The sequence below is a fragment of the Rhea pennata genome, chromosome 3, assembly GCF_028389875.1.
Source record: "Rhea pennata isolate bPtePen1 chromosome 3, bPtePen1.pri, whole genome shotgun sequence".
Lineage (NCBI taxonomy): Eukaryota > Metazoa > Chordata > Aves > Rheiformes > Rheidae > Rhea > Rhea pennata.
The window spans coordinates 37,442,935-37,470,681 of NC_084665.1; the positions used below are offsets into that span (position 1 = coordinate 37,442,935).

Here is a 27,747-nt window from a genome sequence, read left to right on the forward strand (position 1 = left end):
AAAATTCAAATCCTCATCTCTGAAAGCCAGAATGGTTGAAGACTTCAGGAAACAGATGGAAAACAGGTTGTGAAATCTGTACCAACTACAGCACATCTCAGAGGCACAACACACTGGGAGATATGCTGGGGTTCATTCCTTCCTTCGCCACGTGCGAGCCTGATGACTGCATCCCTTCAATCAGCAACCACATGTGGCATCTCCTTAATCAGTCAAATGACTAAAAACAGGTCTTTCAGACTTGTCTCCTGCTCTGCGAGCCAAAGAAAAGTATAATAGTTCATAGAATTCAACACGCAGACCTTGGTGATAGCAGCATTTGTGAAGATAACAAGCCATAGTTTTGCAGAGCAAGAACTGATGATAGAAGCGACCATAAAGTAACACCTATGGAAATCAGTCCGAAGTGCTCTGAGAAGATTTGGCCTTTAGAACATCCAGAAACGATAAAATAAGCAAACAGGCAACAGAAAGACAGAAGTAAGTAGCTTTGGCTGTTAAAATAACACAAAGCTGAACTGTATTTGTCCAGAATATGCAGTTCCTTTTTTTTTTTTTTTTTTTTTTTTTTTTTTTTTCCCCACAGGAGAACACTTAGAAGAAAACTGTGCGTTAGCAACATGGGTACTGCTGCTTAATGAGTCTAGATTTTATTTTTTGCCCAAGATCTATGGCCCAGCCAGCTAAGGGGGTTAAGAGGACAGTAACAGCAGATTTGATGAAGCAAGTGTCTTGTAACAACAGACTATCAACATTATGAAGGAAGAAAAACAGCTGCCAATTAGCCTGAGCTCACAGTTTTTATGGAAGAGAATCTGTGCTTATTACTATCTTTTGTAGCCATTTATAATTGGAGTTTAGATATCTAGAGACTGGTCAATGGTGACTACAGGAAATTGTCTATCATAATTTGCCTGTATGTGGTGCAGAACAAGCTTATATACTGTATTGTACTGCAATACTTCAGCAGCTTGATTGGCTTCACAGCTCAGAAGGGATATTTGGCTACTCGCCCATTTGTTGGCAGGCCGCAGCGCATGACGGCAGGAGTGTTTGGCAAGAATGGCAAGTGGAGCCTCTTGGAAGAGGCTGGAACACCCTGAAGGCTGGTGACAGTGGCTCCAGAGCAAGTATTTGTAATTTCAGCTCATCCTCAGCGAACCAGCTCACCTCTGAAGCTTGTCCTAATGGATGAACTGACTGACACCACCCTCCCCCCCAACCAGGTGCAAGAACATGCATTTCATATGTAGCATCAACACTGCTAGTGAAGAATTTTCAACAGCCTCTTTACAGTTAGGACTCTCAGCATAAACAAACTCCGGAATCTTTTGCCTCCTAGATCTTATTCTTCCTAACAAAACCCAAAAGGTTTCTACACTTAGTCACCTATGGAGGATCCACTGAGAAAACAGATCTTTACTCAGTGAATGAAGGAGCAAGATAGCTTGGGGATATTTCTTGGCCTGACCCTCTCCAATTCCATTCCTTACAGAATTGCTTTAACAGCCTCGGAGGAATGCTCCTGTCTTCAGACTGACAGCAGGAAATGCGTACTCCTGCAAGCAACAGAAACATCTCACTGCAAGGGGAAAGAGATTTAGGAAAAGGACTTAATTTCCCAGATTTTTGAGAAGCACTCCTCTTCTGATCAGTGGGCACTTGATGATGAAATGACAAAATATCCAAATCTACCAGCCTGTGTCATAAAAAATTCCCAGTAAGTATTATAATACAATAGAATACAGGCATACTAAACAGACCTAGATCAATCATGATCTCACTCTGGATTGCAGAACCAGTTCAGATAAAGATACATATCTGAATCTTCTTTCACTTCTATATTCATAATGCATACATATAAAATACATTTTAAAGAAAAGGGATGATGAAAGTCATTACCTTAATCGGTTGGTATAGGTATCTACACAGGTCTTCATTTTAGCCAACAAAGTCCCAACAGAAGCTTGTGATTCCAACTGTTCTTCTTCCTCTTCACTATTTTCTCCAGACAGAGGAAGCAGTAATGGTACCATAGACGTGCAAGATGCAATAGCACGGAGTAATTCTAGCAGGGCTCGATAGAGGGGAACGTGTCGGGCCATATCCAGAACTAAGAGAGAAAAAGTTTACAAAAATTACTAAAATTTAAAAGCCTTTCCAGTCTTGTTCCAGATGTTTTAAATAAAAAGGTTGATTTTAAAAATTAATGAAATTTTAAATGTATTTGATTATAAAATGTAGTATTTTGTATTAGTAATTTATAATGTATGCTTTAGTGGACTACAATGAGAGTTCTTTGTCCAGAATAAATGGGATAAGATTCCTGTAAAACAAAAGTTAGCAAAAAAAAATCACAAAAGAATTAAAGACAAAGTGCAAGCAAGTATGTAGTAGGATTAGCATGCTACATATTAGTTCACAATCCTGGTTCAAGCTGAATGTTGAAAGTTGACAGAAATCGCAAACAGATATCTACAGGGAAAAATGCCAACCTTTAACTTAAAAAAGATACATCAACCATATGGTGCAGCAGTGTTGCATTTGATGATTCTAATAGCATAAACATTAATAAACAAAGACTTAAATAAACATCACCCACTTTACTTATTGCTATCCTCTCCTTTGGAAAAAAGCAGCCTACATTATTGCAGGAATGTTTGCGGTCATAAAACAAATGTAGCTATCTACCAAGAAGTTTAGCTTTTGCTATTTTCATGGCGAAGTTTAATAACAAGTTAAAAACCACCGAAAACCTGCATGCAAAGACTCTGAAGACGCCTATTTCACCTGCATGTGCACGAATCACAAAACAGCAAAGAATATAGACCAGGTGGTCAAAGCTCACTTCCTTAGTGTTGCTGTGATGTGTACATACTATAGAAGCAACTGTGGGTAAAACATAGATACCATTTCCTCAGGCTAGTAAATAAGTGTGAAGAATTTGCACACAATTCTAATAGAGAATCTATCACCACACTGTTTATTTTTCTCTTCCACTTGCTTGGGTCAAGTATCTAATAGATGTCATTTCAACTGACTTTATGCCATTACAGAAACCCTGAAAATGCAGCAATACACAGATACTTTCACACAGCTGTTTCCTCTATCCCTAGGACATACTATTTTTAACCTAACTGCAGGAAAAAAAAATTGCTCTACTTCAAAGTATTTACAAATGACTGAGTTTATGATAAATTTCTGCTTTTTCCAGCAAAAAATCAAATCAAAAAAAAAAAAAAAAACCAAAAAAACACTGACAACATGCATTAGGACAGAATGAAGCATAGAAGAACACTTTAATGTTTCATTTAGCACATCTGACCCTCCAAGCTAAAGCACATTACAAACTTTCATCTCCCATTACCAGTCCTTTGGCTCTAAATATAGGACAGCATAAGCACCCAACCAAAATTCAACAAGCAAGTTTATCCCTTTGAAGCTGGATTTACCTCTGTAAGGAATTCCTTATTCAACAGCTTCTTTTATATTTTCAAACACTTACAACGGCACAAGCTCATAACTGTGAAAAGTTTTGCTGTGTTGAACACAGACAGTGTAACTGAAACTAATCATGAGCCTGTGAGATTTGGTATCATAGCTCCAAAAATATCTTGTGTTCAATTATTCTATACATTTAAAGCATACCTCAATTTGAATTGAAAATACTGGCATTTAAGAATCCCAGAATGGTTGAGGTTGGAAGGGACCTCTGGAGACCATCTAGTCCAACCCCCTGCTCAAGCAGAGCACCTTGCACAGGATCGTGTCCAGGTGGGTTTTGAATATTTCCAGAGAAGGAGACTCCACAACCTCTCTGGGCAACCTGTGCTAGGGCTCTGTCACCCTCACAGGAAAGAAGTTCTTCCTTCTGTTCAGACAGACCTGCCTGTGTTTCAGTTTGCACCTCTCATCCTACTGCTGAGCACCACTGAGAAGAGTCTGGCCCCATCTTCTTTACAGCCTCCATTCAGACATTTATACACATGCATAAGACCCCCCTGAGTCTTCTCTTCTCCAGGCTGAAGAGTCCCAGCTCTCCCAGCCTTTCCTCATATTGTCATTTTGTTCATTTCATTTCATCTGACAGTTTTCAAGTATATTTTTGTATTCATTCCATATGCTTAACATCTATTCCCCAGTGAACAATGACTGCCCAGGGAAAAATCCCCACACAGTGTAAAATAGCCTTAAAAGAAACAAGAACAGGCCTGATAAGGCATGAAGTGTTGGTGTATCTGTGCTCCTGTGAACTTCAAAACAACAACGAGTAGTGGTGGTGGTGGGGAGATGGAAAGGGAAACGGTGGCTTTTTGTCATGAAGACAGGATGTGAAGGAGAGATACAAGCTCTTGCATAACTTTAAACAATCTACTTTTAGGGAACAAATACTGCTTTCTTTTACCTCAATGCTTTGTCACTGTTTTTAAAATAAAACAATTGACTTTTTAACTCACTTCCTTGATACTATTGTGCACCTTATATTTTTTTTGTCCAAGGCTTTTACTCTAGTTATTCAGGAAAGCAGCTCTGCAGAGAAGGACCTGGGAGTGCTGGTGGATGACAAGTTGACCATGAGCCAGCAATGTGCCCTTGTGGCCAAGGCCAATAGCATCCTGGGGTGCATTAGGAAGAGTATTGCCAGCAGGTTGAGGGACGTGATCCTGTCCCTCTACTCAGCCCTGGAGAGGCCTCATCTCGAGTACTGTGTCCAGTTCTGGGCTCCCCACTACAAGAGAGACATGGAGCTACTGGAGAGAGTCCAGCGTAGGGCTACAAGGATGATCAGAGGGCTGGAGCACCTGCCCTATGAGGAACGGCTGCGAGAGCTCGGCCAAATTACTACAAAATGTCACCCATTTGCATCAAAGCAAAGGCAGAGATTAAATTATTTTATTACTAGACTCAAAGTAATTATTCCCTTTCGGGTTATATCCTCCTGTCGTGCCTGCCTTAAACAGGACTGGCAGAACAGGGCACCCTGGTGACTGCAGTGTTGCCTCAGAGAAAGCTCCAAAAAACAGTAAAAACCATGGCTTTTACAGCCTGCTTTACACACCAGCTTCCTAAGCATTCCTCAACTTGCACTCAGGAAATGCAGAGTAAGGCCTCATCTTCTCGCTGCACCAGTAGCTAACCAGTCAAGCAGGGGTGCACGGAGCACCAGGTAAAACCCTGCCGCACCACGCGTGGGGCTGCAGGAGGAGACGGCGCCTTGGCTCTCCTTCGAGGCTGGCACGGGGCTGCAGAGGCTTGTGACCGCCAGGGAGCTGGCAGGAGAGCAGCAGGACAACAACCACACGTGGTGGGCAACGAGGCCGTGGCAGCAGCGGTCCTTAAGGTTGGAATCACGGTGCTTTGACAAACAGCCAACTGCAAGGATCGTTACACCGGCATCTTTATTACAGGGCTGTTTAATTAATTGCAGCAGCTATCAGAACAGGTCTAGAAGGAAGAATGGACATGTTCAAAAACATCCTGATGTCTTATCTTCTGTGATATTTAACAAGCAAGTTTACTGCAGCCTTTCTGGACAATAGGCAGCATGCGTGCGGCCTCAGAATTCACGCCAAGAAAACTCTGTACACCTACAAGTATTTGGCTGCATTTATGAAAAACAGAAATCTCACCAAGTTGAGTGCCATTTCCTGAGATAGACAGGTACGACAGGTGAGTACCCAAATTCATGTTTCAGTAGGGTATGGTCTATCCCTCCCTCTTCGAATAAAGGTCGGGCTTCGCTGGAATCGGTACCATTCAGTTAACCTCCTGCTGCAGTGTTTGCAAATAACAGACACAAGGCTAAAAATAGGCTGAGGCTGGGGGGGGAGGCCAAAATATATATATATATATATATACACATACATATATATACATATATATACATATATATATACATATATATGTATATATGTATATATATATATATAAACCCAGATCTAGCAATAAGCAGTTCTGATTTGGGAGCGTGGAGGGAAGAAGAGTCTGACTGAAGTTATTTTAAGCAGCCTTGACTTTCAGGAACTGCTGAGTCTCCATCTTTTGAAAATTGCTGTCTTTTACAAATGCCTACACCCAGGTCATGAGATATTAAGGCATCAAATTGCACTTCTGAAAACTTATAGCCACACTAGTTATTCCTGGGGGACAACTGATTAACATTCAACGACTGTGGGTCTTGGACTATTTCAAAATATTTCCATTGCTTTCAACGTATGTATTTATTCATTACCAATATATGTCCATTTCTTAAAAAGACTCAAGATTATCCACATGCAATTATAACCTTAATATAATGCAAAAGCATATGAAGGCAAACAGTTTAACAGAATCAAGATATCACCTCAAATTGCATATATAACAAGGTAATGTCCCAACTAACTCTAATATTCTTTTTCTTTAATATTCTACAATATTCAAATGAAGAATAGCCAGTCCTAATGGCCTATTAATAGGTAATATTGAACAGCAGTGAGATTTTGTTTTGCAGTTCATTTAGTGTCCTTGGGACAAATTAACTGGGTATGAATAAGAATATAAAACTTATTACCACTGCAAAGTATATATATATTTAAAACATATTACAAAGAATATGAACATTTATTTGGAAATAAAGGAAACTATTAACTTAGCATATTCATCATTTCCGCAATTTTCATAGTTTACACAAAATTAACGAAAGAAATCGAAAAAAATATTTTGTAAGAAAATGATGAAAAATTCTGTCCTGCTTTACTTGCATCTAAAGTAAAGGTATTCTTAGTGACTCACACTGTCATCAAGATAGGAATTCCTACAAACAACCTCAATCCTTCAAAGAGCTTACAATCTACATGCCAAATAAGACACAATGGACACTTTGGAAAAACATATTTAAGCTTTAAATAGATTACATTGCCAATTGCATACTCCCTTGTTTTTGTACTGTGAGAAACCTGTACTTATATGTTCTCAATCTGTCTCCTGTACATAGTTTCTCATGTGCTAGACTTGCATCATTTCAAGCCTTTTTCTTCTTGAATGTCAGTCATTTCAGAGTCTCATAAAAACATGGCTTATTCAATCTTTTTTCTCCTATGTGTGATTTCTTTTTATTTCCAAACAATATATATGACACTGCCTTTGCCAGAGGGGAAAACGGTGTGATGGTAGCAACACCAGAAGGCATCACTGGAAACCCCCTCTAAACTATAGCAGTTTGCTTTGCTTTCCCAAACAGAGCTGCCACTACAAGCATGAGAGGGATGGTCACAAACGGACGATTAACAGGAAAATATCCATAAAGGAAAAAGCATTCTGTAAAGAATGCACAATCTTAAAAACAGGAAATGAAAACAAAACTTGAAAATTCCTGTAAAAAGCAATGAGTATGGCTTATGTTCAGTAGATGAAAGGTGGGGAAAAATGTCTAACCCCTAAACGAACAAACTGACTTCTGCAATCAAAGATGAAGTTAAATTCTCATTTTATACCTATGCTCTCATCTTGCATTCCAAGAGGTCGGCTTTTTGCACAGGGTAGAGCCCCCAGTAACCCAAAACATTCTTTCAAGTCCCACTCCTCCTTTTATTTTGTTTTTGAATCTATTCTTATTCCCATTTCCATTAGACCTTTCATCTCCCTGGAAAGATGAAGGACTGCATTTAGTTAAACATTTGTCCAGCAACACTACCTTTGTTTTAAATAACATGGAAGAAGAGTACTGACAATTCTGCAGAACAACTACATTGTAAAAATGTTCCATTCATATCATGCACAAATGCTCCAAATTTACTATAGCGTATCCAAACCTCCTCCTCCTGCCAAAAAGCAAAACGAAAACAATGCAACCCTCTGTATTACACAATGCTGTTTTTTTGTGTGTGTTTTTTTTTTAAACTGATGTAGTAACCATAACATTGGTCTCATCAATTTAGGATGCTAAAGGAAAAATATAAGACGTTTTTATATCTCTTCCACTTACTAAAAGTCTGATGTTTAGGTCATTACTGCAGTCCAACACATCCCTGCCATTGATCTTACTTCCAGATCATTTGAAAATAGATGTTTATGTTCTGCCACAATTTCTAGAATGTGGTTAGTAGTTACTGAGAATTTACATTTTTGATGCTACAGTATGTTATTCACCAGCCTAAAACTGCAAGCACAATTAAATTAACAAATATTTTAGGATCTTGTTATCATATTAAAGACTTAGAGTAGCTAAGTTCCAAAAGCCTGTTCCAAAAGCCACACAAAGAAAAAACTGATTTTGTACTTCTAATTAAAGCCTTCAGACATAGTCTCACTGCCACAGAGACAGCCAAGCATTAGGGTTAGACAGGGTGTTTCCCAAAGGGCTATAGTTTTTTCCTACTTTTTCTAAATATTTTTAAGCTGGAGGCCTCTTCTTTACTGCATCTCTCCAAACATACGATCTATGAATGCAGTCCGTGCTGCAGGCTATAGCATCAGTTCCAAATACGTCATGCTCTATTGCTTCTTGATTTTCTGTTTCCAAACCAATCCAGGACAAGCCTCTTTTATAATAGGCCTAATTAACACCCTATGTTCTGCTACATTTTTGATATAAAAAAAATGCCTAGAGAATACTTTAAAATCTGATATCTTTAGGAAAGCACTAGCCTTAAGGCAAAAATACAATTAAAGCTTTCTAAGTATTGTCATGTTGTAATCCTTATAATGAGCTTGACTTTTCCCTTACTTTTCTTTATAGGCACGACATGAGCATTTTCACAGTACAATTTTGAATATCAAAATAAAAAGGCATCAGAAAAGATTAGATCTCTTACATAACGAAGAACGACAAAACAGAAGAAACAAATGTCTCTTATCTAGTCACCTGGGGAGAAAGATGGTCCCCACGAATAGCTGGGTAACGGTAAGAAAGGGAAGAGCTACCTCCTCTGAAGCTTAAGAAAGGAAAGATTATTGTTGTCTGTGGGATAAGGAGGGATTAAGCCTCATTTTGGACACCCTCATACAGCCCGAGGAGTCCAAATCCTGGGTCAGAGCAGAGTGAAACAATGCAAGAAGGGTGGGGATCTCAAGTGAACACGAACAGCGTCAGGCTCCAAGTTGACCGTTATTATTCAGACTCAGAGCCTCAAAATCTTGCTCCGATGACATAAGCACTGTGCTCATTAGCAGTCAAAAAAACCCACCCCCAAAAGATCCCCCAAAACCAAAAAAACAGCTCAAATGACAGAAAAGTGAACAAGCGAAGTGACATTTGGGAGATTAGTACAGCTTCAACTTGAACAAGGCACCTGAACAAGGAACAAGGCAGAACTGGAAGAGGTACAAGCGAAAGGGGACGGGAACGTACGGAAAGGCTTCTGTACTACCTAAAAGGAAGTAAACGAAGACTTTGCAGCCTAAGAGGCTAACGGAGCGCGTGATAAAGTGTGGCGTTACGAGCGGTAAAGAGAACGTGACTAGAACACGACTGATGACCATATCTGCCATTAAAAGAACCAGGCACATCCTTAGAAGAACAGCTGCCAGTCGGAAACGAACATATCACCCGATACGTCGCCGTCGAGCTACGGAAGCGCTTGCCACGGAATGCTGTGGCGGCAAATACTGCTACGGGTTCAAAAGTAACTGGGTAAATTCATGCAAGAAGATGCCATCAAGGGCTAATAAATGAGGAGACATCATCTCTGGCTATGTACCAGGCATCCCAGGGCAGCACCTCTGTCTGCCCCATTCCCCCAGGCATCTGCTATTTTCCACTGACACTGAAATTAGTCACAAAACATTAGTGTTAGTAACGGCCATAAAAACTTTGGTCTGTCTGAACACAGCTAATTCGTACAAGCTTCTTCTAGGAAGCTTAGAAAAATGTAAGATACTGTATGGGCTAGGCTTGTATTATCCAATAAATATAGAATGATACTTAAAAAAAAAGAATTCACGGAATGCATGACAAAAAGATCTGAAAAACTTTCTTGCCTGATCAGAAGACAAAAAAAGTGTCATTAATACATCTCCTTACTACGGTATTTAATAAAATAAAAATGACTAATACTTGAAGAAGATGTAATGAAATAAATTTAATGTTAAATGTAAGCTAAAAGTGTCAAATTAGGCATCCACTTAACCAAGAAAATAAGAAATGTTTTCAGTAGATAAAAAGTCACATATATTTCTTTAAATACTTGTGCACAAAACCTTCCTTGCAAGAAAAATCACTTCCAAGCTTGCCTACCGCCCCATGTTAAGTGTGTTTCCATTCTGATATGATTAAATTCCTAAGTTTACAGAGTGAATGTATTCCTTGGTCTAATTCATTTTGAGTTGAGAGTGGGCTATTCTAACCTTGTTAGTAGAACACAAAATACACATGCATGTGCTTTTGAAACCTTGAATTGTGAGGGTAAACAGGATTATTGAGGTCAATTCCCAAGTGCTGGACAACCCCAAATCCTGAAAAGAACGCTATCATTGAAAATCGTGATATAAGTTCTTGGAGCAAGGACGTTAATCTTGCTTTCATCCTCTCAGCACTGGGAGAGATTTCACAATTTTTGGGAGAGGTGTGGGTGGGCAGGCAGCCACCTTGGAAAGGTCTTCTGTCTGAGCTTTATCCCTTCCAGCCCATAAAACAGTCACTATTATTTCTGAATAAAATGGGAACTGAAAATAAGATAGAAATCTGCCGCTTTATAACCCATGCTGCAGAAATAAACATGGGAACTCAAAATTAGATAATGTAGAATTACATTTGTTTAAACCATTATTTCAGCAGGTGGGAAAAGCCCAAACCTTAGGTCTCCTATTCCATTTAGGCCATCAACAGAGGACACCAAGATTACTATCGAATGAGCAGTTACTGTGCGTTACAGCAAACCTTCCATACATACGAACACACCTACAAGACAACGCCTTACGTGACAGGAAGGAGATTACTTTCTGTCTCTCATTCTGCCTTAAATATCTAATTATTTGGCTTGGCCAAGATGGCAGAGCCTGTGTGCACACATATAACTGAACCTTTACTACTTCAGCAGATTTTTTAGGGAATAATCGATCATTTAAGTACCATGAGAGCCTTTTGGTAAACAAGTAAAATGCAGCCATCTGGAGAGATATTTGAAGGGTAACAGAAAGGTAATCGCCTATATTCACTGCCTATTGGGACTGCTTGTGTGTTAAATAGGTACTATGTTATAAATTCACAAACCAGTTTAACTAAGCGTTCACACATGAGGAGAATCATCTCCACACCCCAGACCTGTGGAACAGAAGAACTCACATCTTCCAGGAGAAATTCATGCTGGTTCTTTTATCACTTCTTATAATAGATTACGCTCCAACCTGGCTTTAGAGCATAACAAACTCATAAGAAAACAAACAGGATATTCTTTTGTCAGTCAGCAATATTATCTTGAACTTGTACTCTCCAGAGGACCAAAAAAAAAAAAAAAAAAAAAAAAAAAAAGAGCTTTTGTTGTTGAAATAAGCTACCACAGATTAATTCTCTTCCTAGACAAATTTATATATGTATATTGCATACGAAAATGGGTAGTGCCAGGTGTACAGTATTTTTAAACAGAATTCTTAATATCTGTGTTAATAATCTGTGAATTTATTTGCAGTGTGTGGTACTGGACATCAGTCTATTCCAGATACCCATCATTCATATTCTCAACCTTGATTACCAAGTTTAAATGAAGACACTGGAGATGTACAGTTTAACTAAAGCAAAATTAATAAAAATACAAGGCCCAGTATATTTTACTCTGCAAATTTTAAAAGATGCAACGTGGTATGTTGAATTTTAAAGAGCTTGTAGAATGTCTTTTTCAATAACTTTCAGAGGGAAAAGAAGTTCAGCACCTACAGACTCCCGATCTCCTACAAGCAGGGATACAGCTACCCATTTTGGCTCTCAATTAATGAAGTGATAAAGGAACCTCTGGATGAAACACTCGCAAACCTCAGCAATGAGAAAAGATGTACCAAAAAAGCTTAAAGATAGGCTCTCTCCATTCTAAATATGGCAGAAGTTGTATTGCTGTATGCCTTGACCAATCACATCAGTGACTTTTACAGTTTTCTATAAATTACATATATATCACAAGGTTGTGACAGTCTATTAGAACAAAGAATTTCATGGAGCATTTTAGCCATAATCAAATAGTTTTAAAGACAACAGCCTGTACCTTTTACTTCTCGAGTGAATAATTCAAAACCCCTCTAACCAACAAACCAAATAATAATAATAACAACAAAAGCAGTAACAGACACCTCATGTATGATTTGTTAGCTTCTACACATCCTTGTACCGGAGAACAGCACCTGTGTTTCTCCTCAAAGCTTATTAAACAAATAACTCACTCGTCTCTGGAAGGCAAGAAGGAAAACATTGCAGTTTAGTTGACTTCTACATAAAACACATAACAAAGATGAGCTCAAGGCATCAGGGGCTGCCAGGAAGATCAACCCCCACCAGTACCGCAAGAATAATGGTTAAGCAGATTTGAAATGGGGTAGCCAAGAATTACAGGTTCTTGGTGGGCAGCCACAGATACATAAGCAGTCTGATACCCATGCTTTCAAGGCAGTCATAACATCCTGTAATCAATATCCAGAACTTTATAGTGGTTTGCAAAAGAAAAAATCTCCAACAGGAGATTCTTTTTAACACAGAAGAGCAAACAAAAACTCCCCATGTCCCATGTGAGACTGGAGACTGAAGAAGAGAAAAGGGTGGGGGGGAAGAAAAAAAGAAAAAAAAACCCACACTTGCCTTTTTCTACCTTTCTATTCCACCATATCCAACTCAAAAGTCAAACAAAGTTGGGGCTGAAACCCAACCTCTAGCTCATGGATACACATCATTGTCATCTCCCAGGTTTATTCAGTTTATCAGGAGAGTGATTAAAATAGTTCTCTTAAAACCAAAATGGGATGTGTCAGTCCTTCACTCTCCACAGGCAGGTTGGCTCTATTATTCTCCAAACTGCTGCTCAACTGTCATAAACTTGCCACATTTCTTGATAAAATAATGGCATGTGTTCTGATCAAATTTATCGGTAACAAAGCAGTGGTGATCTTGACTGGTGCTCAGAGAAGCTGATGCCAAAAAGGACATTGCACAAGAACTGGTATAACTTCATTACTCCCAGTGCCAAACTATTTCAAGCAGCGTTTTATAAAGCTCTAGTTGATTTCTGAATACAGAACTATTTTGAAGCACATGCAAGAGACTCAAGCAGAAAAATTTCTGGTGAGTGAAGACTGACAAGTTGGAACAAACTGGAGGAATTTCTGAGATTAGTTCTGAGAGAACCCTGGATTTTTCCAAGGATGTTCTGGATGAGTAAGTTAGAAAACCAGACAAGAGCCAAAAGGCTTTGCAGCTCCACGATCAGCAGGAAAATTACTACAAGATGTAGACACATAGTTGAAGTGTCAAAACATCATTTTCAGTGCTGAGGTGAAACACATGAAAGAGGGGTGAGCGAAAACGGTAAGAAATCTAACAGTAATCATGCTGCTGCTGATGCAGGATGCTTTTTGCTTGGAAACCTTCTTTCACAGATCTGAATTCTTCCTCTTTTCTCAATAGAGGAATAAAGACTTCGAAACCTGGCTCAAATTGACAGTGCCATCACTGTTGACTGAGGATCATCACATGCCTTGTCTGCCATAAAAAAAACAGGCTGAATAGGCTCATTTTAGCTCTCAGGAAAAAAAAAAAAAAAAAAAAAAAAGGGGGGGGGGTGCAAGAAGGAGAAAGGGGCACGGACATCCACACCCTCTCACTTCGGCTAAGCTGGCTAGTTCATCTCAACTTGTGCATGCTACTGCATCTCTCAGCAGACACAGCCATGCTCTGTTATTCTACAGTTTAAACTGAAAACTTGTCAGATCCAATAAAGAGAAGTTCCTTGAGCCTATCAAAGAAAACAAGATAATTCACAGAACACTTACAGGATGCTTTTGCTATGATATCTACGTAGTTTTCTGCATCTAACAGAAAATGCACAACAATACAAGGGAAAACAATCTTCATTGATAAATGATGTATGAATAATCTTTGGATTTCATTACAGCATTTTATCCTAAATAGGTTTTCAAGTCTGGGCAGCTCTTTTAAGGTTTTCTTTCCACTTTTTCCTTTCCATCTATCTTTACGTAATGCTTTAACTTGCAAATTTCAGGCAATCTTTTCCAGAGCATTTACCATCTACAGGTACAAGATGTGTCTTGCACAAAACACACAAAATTGTATTAATCCATAAAAATGCACATGGAAAAAAAAAAAAAAGAAAATTTGCACCTTGCTTAACAGTATTTCCTACTTCTGTAAAGGTTATATTACAGTGGTAACGTAGTACACAAAGTAGTAGCATGTATCAGGATAATGTTCATCTAAGGATCAAGACTGTACTTTGAATTCATACCACTGATTCTTTACAAGATAGCCTGGAAACTCCCTCCTGAAGTGTGGAGACCTTTAAAATATGATATTTATACATTTGTATTGCCTAAGATCTATTCCCATGCGATATAAATGCACAAACATCAGCCATAATAAATACAATGACCTCTAATCAACAGAATGTACTGTACCCTTGGGATGCCACATAGATCAGGTGTCAATGAGTTGTCAAAGTCTTACTAAGTGCCTATAAGCTTTGCCTTTATGGAAGTAACAGAATTAAATTTAGAATATTTCTGGATACTACTGTCCAAACCCCAAAACAGTAACTACCTACCTTGTTTATTCCAAAACATTTTTTTTTTATTACTGGCTCACACAAAATGCAATTCCAGACTCTGATGTTGTTTTACACAAATAAATTATTTCGTCACCTTTCCAAATATCGAATATTATGCATAAAACAAGTTTCTTTTCAAATTAGTCACTTCAGTCATATTGGGGATTTATCACACCCCTAAGAAAAAAATTCATAAATACCAGCTTTCACCAAACTAGGTTAAACACCTTAAGTTTCCACTACAACCAAGAAATGGTAAGCCCACCAATCTTTTTTCATGCAGCAACTCTTTGACAGTAGTGACAGCTTAAGCAGCTAGTGCCCCTTCCCTCTTGCTCCTGTCTGCGTCGGCTGTTTATTTTACTTGGGTCTGTTCCTCAAACCCGTTCACTGCACATTTGTGTGGACGAGCACAGCAATACAGTGGAAGGTGAGGGAGGGAGAAGCTGTCGAACCGAGGTCCACACTAAGTGCTGGATCTGAATCCTGGGCCACTGGAGCTGCTGGTCTCTCCATCAAGCGCAGAGGGAGCCCAGAGAGATTTGCTCGTTCCCAGGGTTTGAGTCAGGCACTGTCTCCGCAGTTCCCTACAACTATTAAAACATAAGGCTGCCACCAGAGCTCAACCATGGCCATAACCGCACTAAGAAACCATTAGTCATATGCTGCTCTTTGTGGACGCCTCTTGAGTAGCTGGTGGAGCTGACAAACTGACTTCACTGTCGCCAGTTACACTTCACAATATTGCAAGAAATTCTTCTGCTGACCTTGAATCCTTTCATACCAGATTGTGTTGACAAGGCGACAGATTCTTACTTTCCACGTATCCCACTAATCTTTATCTAAAGATGCATGTTAAACTATTTCTCTCCTTTTATAAAGGAAAGCAGCTTCTAACATGTGAGGACTGATGCAGTACAAGGGTTTGAAGACTACTTTATTGTTAGATATTCTCAGCAATGTGCATGATTAGACTACCCAGGCAGTCCTCTTGCGCCCCTATCCCATCTTCACAGCTCTACAGGGATCTCTACAGAAATACATTCAAGGTGCACAAAAAGAAAACAATTGAACAAGTGAAGTTGTAGCAGTCTTTTCTGAATAAAAACATATTAAAAAAGTCTATATACATGTATTAGAACACATTTTTAAGGGAGATATGTCAGAGAACTGAACTAATTACTTTTTCTTCTAAACACAAAGAATTTCATCGAGGCAAAATTACTTCCAGGATAAAGGGCAAAAAAAAAAAAAAAGTAGAAATACCATGTAATTGACTGTACTATAAACATGATATTAATCTTTAAAAAAAATACATGTTTTCTTAGTAGAGGGACAACACTTCATACTGTCCATCTACTAAGGAAACAAATTTAAATTAGCTACTTTGGAGGAATACTGTGAAGAAATATTTAACATGTAAATAAATTGACTGGAAAATGAAAGTATTTGAGGTAACGATTTACCTTCTTTCGCTTTCTCAAAAAACTCCCAGAAAAGCTACTGAAAACTGCATGTCAAACCATGGTTTTGGTTTGACAAATGACGACACCTCATCGTTTCTACAACACGCCGCTCTGGAAAGCGATTAAGGTTCCCAGTTACATTCTTGCTGCTCGAATTCAGTATAAATATGATTCTTCCTATGCACGAGCTTTCTGAAATTCTGAAGTGTTTGATTTTGCAAGTGTTCTTTTAAATACACTTTTCAATGAACAGTACCTACAGTCCAGGAGGAAGTTAACTTGCCTTCACATCGACGAACTATGCTATGCCAATGAAGACACACGTTATCCCCCCATGCTTTAAACACCACAGTGACGAAATAAAATGGCTCTGAAACACAGCTACTTACAGGGGTTGTTAAAATTGGATTTTTATCTGAAGAGACCGGGAAGACGACGACACTTGGGAACACCCTCCTCCCCCCAAGACGGGACCTCTCAGATTTACCGAGGGAGAGCTCCAGCTACTGCTTCCTGGGCAACGGGAACAGGAATGCTTTTCGGTAAATCTGTGTTTTCACGAATTACGCGCCAACCTGCGTTCTTTGGGTGGCGAACAGAAAGAGGAAAGGCTTTAGCAGTGTTTCCCGTAGAAACGGCTGCCTGTCAAAGCAAGCGTAAAAAGACAAAAGGCAGAAGCGCCGATTCAGCCTGAATGCCTTAATGCCGCTATTTGTCACGCATGTCTTCACCAGAAACAACCCCCCCGCCAGGGCCCGGCGGCGGCGCCCCTCTCTGCCGGCACGCTCGGGCCGCCGCGGCGGGCTCGCAACGCGCCGCAGCCGCCGCGCGCCCTTCCGCAGCCCGCCGCGCCGCCGGGGCGGCCGCCGGCTCCTTCCCGCCCCAGCGCCGCGCGCGCCTCTCGTCAGCGCCGCCCGTCCTCGCCTCGGGTCCCGCCGCCTGGGCGACGCGATGCTCCGAAGAACGGCTCGGAGTTCTTTTCGGAGGCGCCGAGCGTAGGAGGTGCGGGACGGCGTTTCCGCTGCCACCACCGGAGCGGACGGCTTTTCGGCCCCTTTCAGCCGGGGCTGAAACGACGGGGCGCGACTGCACGTAGCTCGCTGCACTCGGGATTACGGCATGCCAGCGCGAGGGAGCCTCTTCGGACGGCTGCCGCAGAGCGAATCAAGGGCTGTTCGGATTTTCTGAAGTGCGGTCTTAATAAATAGCTGAATACAAACAACTCAAACCAGGAAGCGTCTTTTTTTTTTTTTTTTTTTTTAAGGCAAAAAAAACCCATCAGGCATTTGATTGCTCTACACCGTCTGAGGTGGCGAAGGAAAAAAAAAAAAAAAAATCAATCTTAATTTTGATGAGAATTAGTCAACAGCGAGGATCGTTACCAGAAAGGGTTTTTCAGTTTTCTGACTACGTTTGACTGCAGTGGCTTAGGGAGCGATGCGGCCGGTCACTTGGAAGATTCTGTGCCGTTTTCAGCCTCGCTGTTAAACTCCTCCAGCCAGGAATCGCTCCCGCTCCTATCTGGCCTGTCGGAACGAGGAGAGCAGCCCCTTCATGAAGGTAACAGCCTGGTTTGCCGCCGAACTGACGAGCAAGAAGCATGTCCGATGACATTTTATTCCTGATGCAATGTAGGGTAAGGAGCATCTCATTTATTTATTTATTTGCTAACCCTTCTGTAAAATATGCTGTGAGCTGATGCCTTTAATTAGTCTCACAGTAGAAATACGTTTAGCTTCAATGACTGAAGATGCTTGCCAGCAGAGAAAAACGTTATCACACTATGAAATCTGACTGCAAATCTTCAGTAAATTGGGGTTATCTGGACTAGCAAAAAGCCCAACTAAATTTTATTTTAAAACTGTAGGTTTCTGATCAATAAGGCTAAAATAGCAGAATATTCACAATATCAGCATGTACACCAAAGAACAGATTTTTTCTGGGAATGTGTTTCTAGAGGATATATGACTGTAAATTAAGACCACAAGAGCAGCGAAGTACTAGAGACTACCTGTCAACGTCACTTCTACAACAAAAAAGGGAAATAAATCACCTGCATATTTGTAAATATCTCAAGCCATAATATCGCACAGTATTACTTTTATGAAAGCACTACCGTCCTTTGACATTCTGCAATAATAAGAAACCTTTATACTTGAAGAGACAGATATTTTCTGTTCAATGTTTACTGTTGCATAGATATCCAAAAGCTGATTTATTAAATAAGTAAAAGGATAAGATCTCACCTGCAATTGCCCACTTACGGCTCACTCGTCAAAAAACACTGTAATATTGTATTAAGGAGGCATGTTTTCAACAATAAAACCTATCAGACATGAATATTTTCAACTCTTATTATACTGTTACAGTTAAAAAAAACGACAGCTAAAAAGTCACATAATTTCTCCAGGCATTTCAGGGTATTTGAGAATGCCCAGGTACCTGCTTTCATCAATTTGGTGTTTCTAAGGAAACAAACTAACTGAGTAATGCCAAACTTTAAATATCTTTTATGATAAATTGTATTAATCAGCTTGAAGCATCAACCTAGAATTAGTTCTCACTTGCTGTACCAAATCTGTATGGATATACTTCATAACAGACCCCCTCACCAGAGGAATACAACTCAATAAGCATAGCATTAAAAATCTTTTGTAAAGGACAAAATTGTTTTTGAAAAGGATCAAGTCTGCATTTTTGTCAGATCAGATTTACCAGTTGTTTTCTTTCTTCTAGCTAGCTGCCAGAATACTGGTGAAGATATCTGCAGAAAAAATGGGGACCTCTGCCATCACAACACTGGAAGACGTAAAACGGCAAGAGGAGAAAGAGGAAAAAGAAGAATCTATTTTAGCACTGCTTGGGATTATTGGAACTGTGCTCAATTTATTTGTTATTGTTTTTGTGTACATCTACACTACACTTTGATGACATTTTGGAACATCAATTGTAGAGCACACAGTGATAAGACCAGTGCTAAGAATGATTTCTAAATTTAAAGAAAAAATACACAATCAGAAAAGATCAGACACATTCCAGAGCAAAGTAACTGGCTAAGGACACTACATCAATGACTGCTAAATACATCTGTGAGCCCTGTTACGATGCTACCTTACGTAAATTAAAGGCAGAAAATATCCAGCTTTGCACTGATAACAGACGAAACTCAAATAGTGAAAACACAGATGGCTCTGTTTTATTGCCAATGAACATGCAAGACAAGAAATGTAAGCAGACCAACACTGAAAACACTCACAACATAAAAACAGATGAATTATATATATATATATATATATATATATATATGTATAAGTATATGTTTATCTAAAAGCCCCATAATGCTTTCTATAGTTTTGCGTAATATGTCTCTGTATATCTGAGACCATAAAACAGAGAAAAGGATTTTATTTTTAAATCACTGTAACATAGGCTTACAATTTACACAAATCTATAGTAAGTATGGAAACAAACACTGTTATACCAAAAAATTGTAATACTATAAATAAAATTTTAACTCTTGATTATATTCTGCAGCATTTGTTAGTCTTATAGAAAGCTGAAAAAGGTTAGATATTCTTGCCTTTATTGAATCTGTCTTTGAAATCATAATGCTATACTAATGATGTGCTTTTCTAATTAGAAATCGTTTAAAAGTGGTGTGAAAAATAAAGACTAGTTTTAGTACTTTAAAGAATTATTAAAAATTACAATGGCGCACTAACATATGTTCTCCAAAGGAAAAGATCTTAAGTTACATTCTCCATATTAGAATGTGTTTAACTTGAATCAAATGCAGTTTTCATGTTTTTATCCTGATGCTTATTTTCAAGTAAAATAAAAATATCACTCAAAAATTCACTGTGTTGTACATAAAACAGTCTTTATATCTTTGCCTGGAAGAGTTTACTGTCTCTGGACCAGGTCCTGAACACATTTTCCCTTTTGTACTGTTCATCATTTAGGGCTAGACTTGCAACTCTCCTATATACTTCATGTAACATGCAATTAGACTATTAAAATTTATTAGACTATTTAAATGTTTTTAATTAAACAGATGCATGTTTTTGAATTTGATCCAAGGCTGCAGACTGTCTGAGCTAATACAAGTTTCTGTACACATGACTGCATCCACATTTTTCTTCTATTAGAAAAGCTACTTTGAGAACAGAGGATTTAAAACATAGTAAAAGAATATTAGAGAAAAAAAAAGAAACATTAATTAAAGAAATACCATCCTCAGGATTAAAAGTGACACAGAGGAACAATGGAGGAGCTCCATTCTGAAAATCAGCTCGATTCCTTTTCCCAGGCTGCAGAGTGAACATGCAGTCCCTCCAGAAAATGACAGCAAATAAATCTATTGCATAGATGATAGCTTATTACTGTACAGAACTTCCTGACTGCTAAACCAACTGACCCTTTGGAAGTCATTTCTGCACAAGCACACACATAAAATAAGGTCAGGGATCTACAACAGGATGAACCTGGCAATGTTATTTCAGTCAGCCGCAGAAACTCGGCCATTTCCGAAACGATGCCAAATGCACTGATTTACGAAAGAATAAGGCAGATGATGATAAATTCTGGTTTTGTTGCTCTGAATCAATACTAGCTCAACTGTAAGAGTCGATAAACAGAGATAAGGCTGCACTGGAAGGAAGCACGTGCAGATGTGAGAATTTATTCATTATCCATAGTATACAGCAAATCTCTGATACTGTATAATCATTTTCAATACATGAAGCACCACAGTATTCTATAAAGCTAATCTACATTTAAAAGGATTTATGTAGGTTATTTGTGTTGACCTAAGACTACAGAATAAATATTTTATGAAAGTTTTTTCAATGTATTTATATCTACATACTTATGGATTTTATCATGGTAATCTCATGATACAAGGACATTTGACAAGGGGCTTAAATTGAGAAGTTACAAGAACCTGAAAATTGAAGAGAAACAGGAATTCAGGTGATGTCTGGGTAGAAATTACTGCTCTTCATTTTATCTTGAAGTTATCAAAAGCTTGTCAAATTTATAAAATAAAATAATCACTTTTATTTCATGTCATTTTAATGCGTATCACTCTGAACTGTGAATCACCTAGTATGCCAGCACTGGAGTGAGATATTGCACCTTTTCTTGTAAACACTTCAGCAGTAAAACATAAATTACATTCCCAAAGTTATAACCAACTGCAACAAAGGTCCAATATCATTCTTTTACCAGCGAATGAGTTCATTAACGCTTACTTATGGAACGTAGTCAATTTTTTAATTTGGGTAATTATTTGCTGCCTACCTAAACTGCCACTGTACTTCTAACTTCACAGACAGCAGTGATTTTCACTACACAAAGTTATAGGGTAATATCATTATCAGAGATAGAAGTCTGATATTCTCTCTTTACAGGTAATTAATTAGAGTCTCTGTATTTATGTAGGCCTAAAGTCCATCTTTAGTCAAACAAGTGCCAACACACAGCTCCAGTGCTTACACCTTTAGTCAAATACATACCAAATAGTCTCCCTGTCTCTCTCTCTTGAAAGAAAGAAAGAAAGAAAGAAAAAAGAAAATCTAAACAGCAACTACCTCTTATTTTTTATTACAGTAAAAACAAAAGGATAAAAGTCTGGCAAAAGCAAAATTTCATGAGGGCTCAATGTGCAGTAGTTCCTTCATACCTGTAATGATGAATAAAGATGTAGTGCTCTTAACTTTCAGGATTCATTTTCACAACTCATTTTTTCCAGTTGAATGAACTCAGTGTTCAGAGAGCTATAAGGGAACAAAAGCTTCCTAAAATACTCAGCCTACTCAGTCCAGTCAAACTGGACTACTTCAGAAAAACTGAAGCCACTCTATATCATGCCCTCAGAATAACTTTAATTAGGAGAAAATAAACACCCTAAATTAACATCAGCAGGAAACCTGGCATAGTTCAGAGCTCAGAGGTGGAGACTGCAGGTTGCCTGAAAAGCCTCAACCAACGATGATATTCCAAAACAGGCAGGAAAAAGAATGCAGCATGTTCACCTTCAAACACTGCTCCATAGTATATACTTACTAAATCAAGACTACTGTTCTAAATGAGGTACTTGGTAACAGTTAATGAATCCACAGATCCAAGACGCTACACTGCTTGACAAACTATGAAAAAGCAAATATTGGACTATTAAAATGGAACATGATGGTCAATAAACATAATCCATTTTGTAAAAACCCTCACACAGAAAATAAAGGGTAACTATTCACAGAAGTGTACAGGACATGTAAATTACTATCCCTTGTCACCAGGGCCCCCGCCCCATTCAGTAGCAGGCCCACATTTTCCCTAGTCCTCCTCTTGCTGCTGATGTATTTGAAGAAGCCCTTCCTGTTGTCCTTGACATCCCTTGCCAGACTCAATTCCAGCTGGGCCTTAGCCTTCCTCGCTGCATCTCTACATACTCGACTGCATTCTTGTAATTCTCCCAAGTTACCTGTCCCCTCTTCCACATTCTGTGTACTTTCTTCTTCTGTCTGAATTTGGCCAGGAGCTCCTTGCTCACCCATGCAGGTCTCCTGCCCCTTTTGCTGCATTTCTTACTCATAGGGATGCACTGCTCTTGAGCCTGGATGTTTGAATACTAGCCAGCTCTCCTGGACCCCGCTTCCTTCTAGGGCTCAACTCATTTCACTGAAGGAAGGAAATGCAGCAGGAAATGCAAGAAGAATCTATCTAGTACTATGGTATCACTGAGAAGTCCCAACTTCACTGGGCTTTCTACTGCCAAGTCTGTAAAAATAAATAAATAAATAATTATAAGTGGTCCCCTGTCCTAAATGACATTTGATTTTCCTTCTAATTCATGTCCTCTTCCACTGCTTTTTCCCTACGCAGACTGTTAGCCACAAAATTCCTCCTCAGGTGAGTGGGAATTTCTTCCCTGTGAGAGTGACGGAGCACTGACACAGGTTGCCCAGAGAGGTTGTGGAGTCTCCTTCTCTGGAGATCTTCAAGGCCCGCCTGGATGCAACCCTGTCTAACATGCTCTAGGTGACCCTGCTTGAGCAGGGAGGTTGGACTAGATGGTCTCCAGAGGTCCCTTCCAACCTTACTGATTCTGTGATTCTAAGACTATTACCACCACTTCTTTCTTCTCTTTTACTTGTAACTACTAGTTACTAGCTACCAGTATTAGTCTACATAAACTTAAGTAAAATTACTCTTACAATAGCATAATATAAACCTCCTATGCAACTATACTCCAGTTAGAATCTGATGGTCACCTGTTTGCTGGGAAGCTTTTGCTGCATGGTACAAATTCTATTGTTGAGCATTTTGTTCATGGAGAGAAACGTTCATATACTCAATGGAAATATTAGAAGGCGATTCTTTCAAATGGAAGGTGCTATATATGATACAGGAGTAAAAAAGTTTTACATGACAGCTTTTCATATGAAATGTGAGCAAGTGCTCAGCATTGAATATGTGCTAGATGCTCTACGACACAAAAGTTAACAACAATATCAATTGTACAAATGTAAACATGAATCAAATCCTTAGGAGTAAAATCATAATTAAGAATCTCACCATGTTATAAAGACAGCCTTTTTTCAATCATAAATTAAAAGAGAATAAAAGACACAGTTATTCTATAACAAGATATGACACAAACACTCCGGGGGCAGAGGAGGGAGAGGAAGGGAGGAGAAGAATCAAGAAACAAGGTGAGGACCACAGCAGCAATTAGTTCTTCTGCATAAAGCTATGATCTATCTTGTATATGAAGGAAAAGTCCTTCATAGAGAGATAAACTTTCCTTCTCTGCAAGAAAAAAAGCAATTAAGGAAATTAATGAAAGTGGTCAGTTTTCAAGGACTTCACAATCACCTTGCTCTGGTGCAGAGGAAGCTGCAGAATGTGACTGAGCAATCTGCTTGGTTTGCGAAGATCTACTTCAAGGTGAGGTTTCTAAATGATTAGATATATAACTGATCTTCATCTGATCTATATTACTTTTATTTAGAATAATCTCTGTTGCAAGTCCATGTATATTTGAGGCAAGTTCAGCAGTGATGTTAAAACATACTCATGCAATAAATAAAAAAATACTAGATAAATTTCTGTGACAGAGGTCAATTTTATATATTGATATTGGACATGCTCAAAAGTTTTGCCAAAATGACTGCAAGCAAGATGCATCATACCCATAGCTAACTGAACTTATGTAAATAAAACACAAAATTTTCAGAAATACCAAAAGATGTAGTATCTATCTTGTATCATTCTCAGTGTTGATCCTACTATGCAATAAAGGTACAGAGCAAACCTAGCATTTTAAGTGCGTATTATATTTCTTTATGGAAAGTCTTCCCACATAACTTTATCCATATGCAGATTTTATATAATATATGAAGATCATTGTTTGTTTACAGCAAAAGCTAAAACCTGGTTCAAAAATAGCTCCAACCTAAGGGTAAACTTTAACTGGTCCCTTTAACTGCCATTCAAGTCAAAGTACAGTAACAGAGTCATTGAAAACTGCTGCTTTCTGTCAGTGTTTTGCTCAGTACAGCTTGTTCCCAATAGGATGCCAAAACTGGGGAACACTATTAGTACTTTGCATGCAGTGTCCTCATTTTTCAGTCCATCATTTTACAGAAAAATACAGTTACCTGTTTCTTCCTCATGAAAGTACTTTTTGATAACAGAAGGTAAACTGCCCCAAAAACTAGAAGACTGGATGCATGTGAGTTTGACTACTAATGTTGTTCCTTTTCCTACTCCTACTGAGTAGGTATTCAGCTCTATTAGAAAGGAGATAGCTATTCAAAGTAGAGAAACTTCAAATAAAACCAGAAGGTCTAACACGAAAGAATCAAGTCTGCTCAAATACATTGTATTGGCCATGAAGGCTGGGGGTGAGGTAGCAAGTAGCTTCCGCATCTCCAATGCTCTAACTCTGAAACACAAATACTCCGGAAAAGGACACACTGCTTAAGTGAACTCTTTGGCCGGTGACCATTGTAGCAGAACCTCGTTCCAAAGCTTCGACCTCCGCCTGGTTTGCAGCAGCCGGCTTCGCCGCCGGCCTGCGAGCGAGACAGAGGACCCCAGCGTCACCTACAACTCAGACTCGTTAACGTGAGAATTACCCGTCTGCTTCGGAACTAAGCAGTAATTACTGCACTGGAATTTTGCCTGGCTATCACTAAGACAAACTATTTTCAGGGACTCATTTCAAGCTAAACGCCTCCGACTCAAATAATCATGAAGAGACAACAATATTCCCTCCAGAAGTCATGCCTTTTTACAGATTTCCCTCGCATACAGGTATCCCACTAAGTCACTAAGTTTTCAAAGACAAGCCTGACTAATGTAAGACCTGCAGAGGTACTTTTTATTATTATTATGTTTTTAATCCAGGAGTACTTTGTTAATTATGATTTTATCTGTAGAATTTTGAACAAATAGATCAGGAAGCATTCAAGATTATATTGCTTGGATCAATGTATTAAGCATAATAACTTAAGATGTCAGTTTTAAATCCCAATGAACATATTCTCATCCTTTGTGAATTTAAATAGTAGGTAACAACTTTTCTCTTAAAAGGAAGGTTTTGCTCATAGTTTAGCTATTATATTTACAATTACACATTCATTTATGAAAAAGCAGCAAGTATCTGTTCTGTCTACTCTTTACCAATTGCTAATTCACAAACACAACATACAACTTCTGAATGTCTCCTGCCAGTCAATTATCCACAAATAAAAATAATCCACAATGGAAAACATATCTGAAGTGAGTATTTCCCATTGAAGATTTTCCTTTTCCTTGTACTTTGGGAAAATAAATGGGTAATGAAAAACAAACTTTGGGTTCACTCCACCTGCCACATCTCTCATCTCTTCTGTTAGCACCTGACTGTTCTTCTCCAGTTGAAGGCGGCTTGTACAGTCAGGTAAGTTTTTCCATAGGAAACAGTAGAAAGCAATTTCAACAGCTGTGATTCAGTGACTATCAACTCGATCCTTTAGATAAGATAGCATTTTTGCCAGGTCTTTGAATGACCTTTCCCCTCTACCACAACAACGGAATAATTTGTGCAAGTTTGTTAGAAAGACAGTGTTTACTTTACTGTTTTACATTAGATTGTAACGATGAGTCTGGATTGAAAGCCACATCATTCATCTTCCTTATTGCACTATGTGCAAAACAGAACCAATTAATTAACTACAAAGTTAGAGAGAGATGTCAAACTGTGGATTGGCAAGTGAAGCATTTTTATTTTTACTATAAGGCCTTGGAAGACTTTTTGAACTACTTCCATTCCGTCACATAAGATTAGGTAATGCCCTAGTTGCTGCAGATTAGTTAGAAGAGTCACGTTTCTCTTGTAGTCCTACACAGTATTTGTTCTATTTAGTGCTATATAGTAAATTTTTAGATGCAGATGATTTTTTTCTACTTCTGGAGATCAAATATATTCCGCCATCTACCATTGTTTCAAAAAAATAAATTTCATACAACCACACTCTGAAGCTGGAATCCAAAAGCTACAATAATGCAACCAGAATATCACTTACTCCAACAATAGATGAGGTTCAAAAAATCAGGTTCAAACCAAGTAGAATTATTCAGATTTAGAACAAATCCTCTGCTTCTGCTGTACAGAGATTAAATCCATCTTTTCAAACAAAGCATCTGAATATAAATCCATCCTAAGGTTAAAGTAGACTTCAGAAACTTCAGGTTAACACTTTTCAAGTGGGGAAAATCCCAGCAACTTCATACAAAAGCCTGCTAGCTAGAAAAATTGAACATACCATAAACCCAGTCTGCTGGTTTTACCATTAGTTCTTCACAGCATTTGCTTAATTTATACTGCTTGACACTATCTCATACAACTGTTTTCCACTATAAAGTGTAAAATACTGGATGAAAACTATCAAAACATATTTGTCTTAAAATTAGTGAGTAGAAACATGATGACAACATACCACTCATCTGTCACTCCTTAATAAAACACAAACAAACAAAAAGAATACACGGCAACTTTGTTGTTCCTGTATTTCTGAAATATTTTGCAGCCTGGATAAGAGGCTTATTTGTGAATTTCCTAAACAAAGCAGAAAAAGTTCTGCAGGACAGATAGCTCAAAATAATCAGACACAGTAAAACAGGATTAACCTAGAACTTAATACTTCCAACATTAACCAACTTCAGATGTGTACTTGCTTGATTTTCTTACAAAATTAGCATTTTTCTTCTCAGCGAGAATCACGGTGTTGTTTAAAACACCCTCTCCACATGTAGGTTCTAGTCTACCTAAGAACTAAAATATAAACTTTTCAGATGGAAATATAGTTTAAGTTAATTTCAATAGTTTAAGTGGATTTCAAAATTTAAAAGGACATTAAAACAACAGAAGTTTAAATTCATGTAACAAATTCGGTATTTCAGATGCAGTTATTTTGTTTTCTAAGACTCAAGTGCATGTTCCATGAAATAGTACAATTTTAAAATGGAAAACAAATTGGCTTTTTTTTTTTTTTTTTTTT

The 27,747-nt window shown here is 38.5% G+C and overlaps 1 protein-coding gene across 5 annotated transcripts in view; it reads right to left on the minus strand.

Annotated features, from left to right (window-relative positions):
• BIRC6 (baculoviral IAP repeat containing 6) overlaps positions 1 to 27,747 on the minus strand; it is a 192,248-nt gene that overhangs the window by 25,064 nt on the left and 139,437 nt on the right. For all 5 annotated transcript variants that reach the window (XM_062572049.1, XM_062572052.1, XM_062572053.1 and 2 more), the window contains one exon: positions 1,903 to 2,113. In XM_062572049.1, coding sequence (XP_062428033.1) covers positions 1,903 to 2,113 — 211 coding nt within the window. The remainder of the gene's footprint in view (positions 1 to 1,902; positions 2,114 to 27,747) is intronic.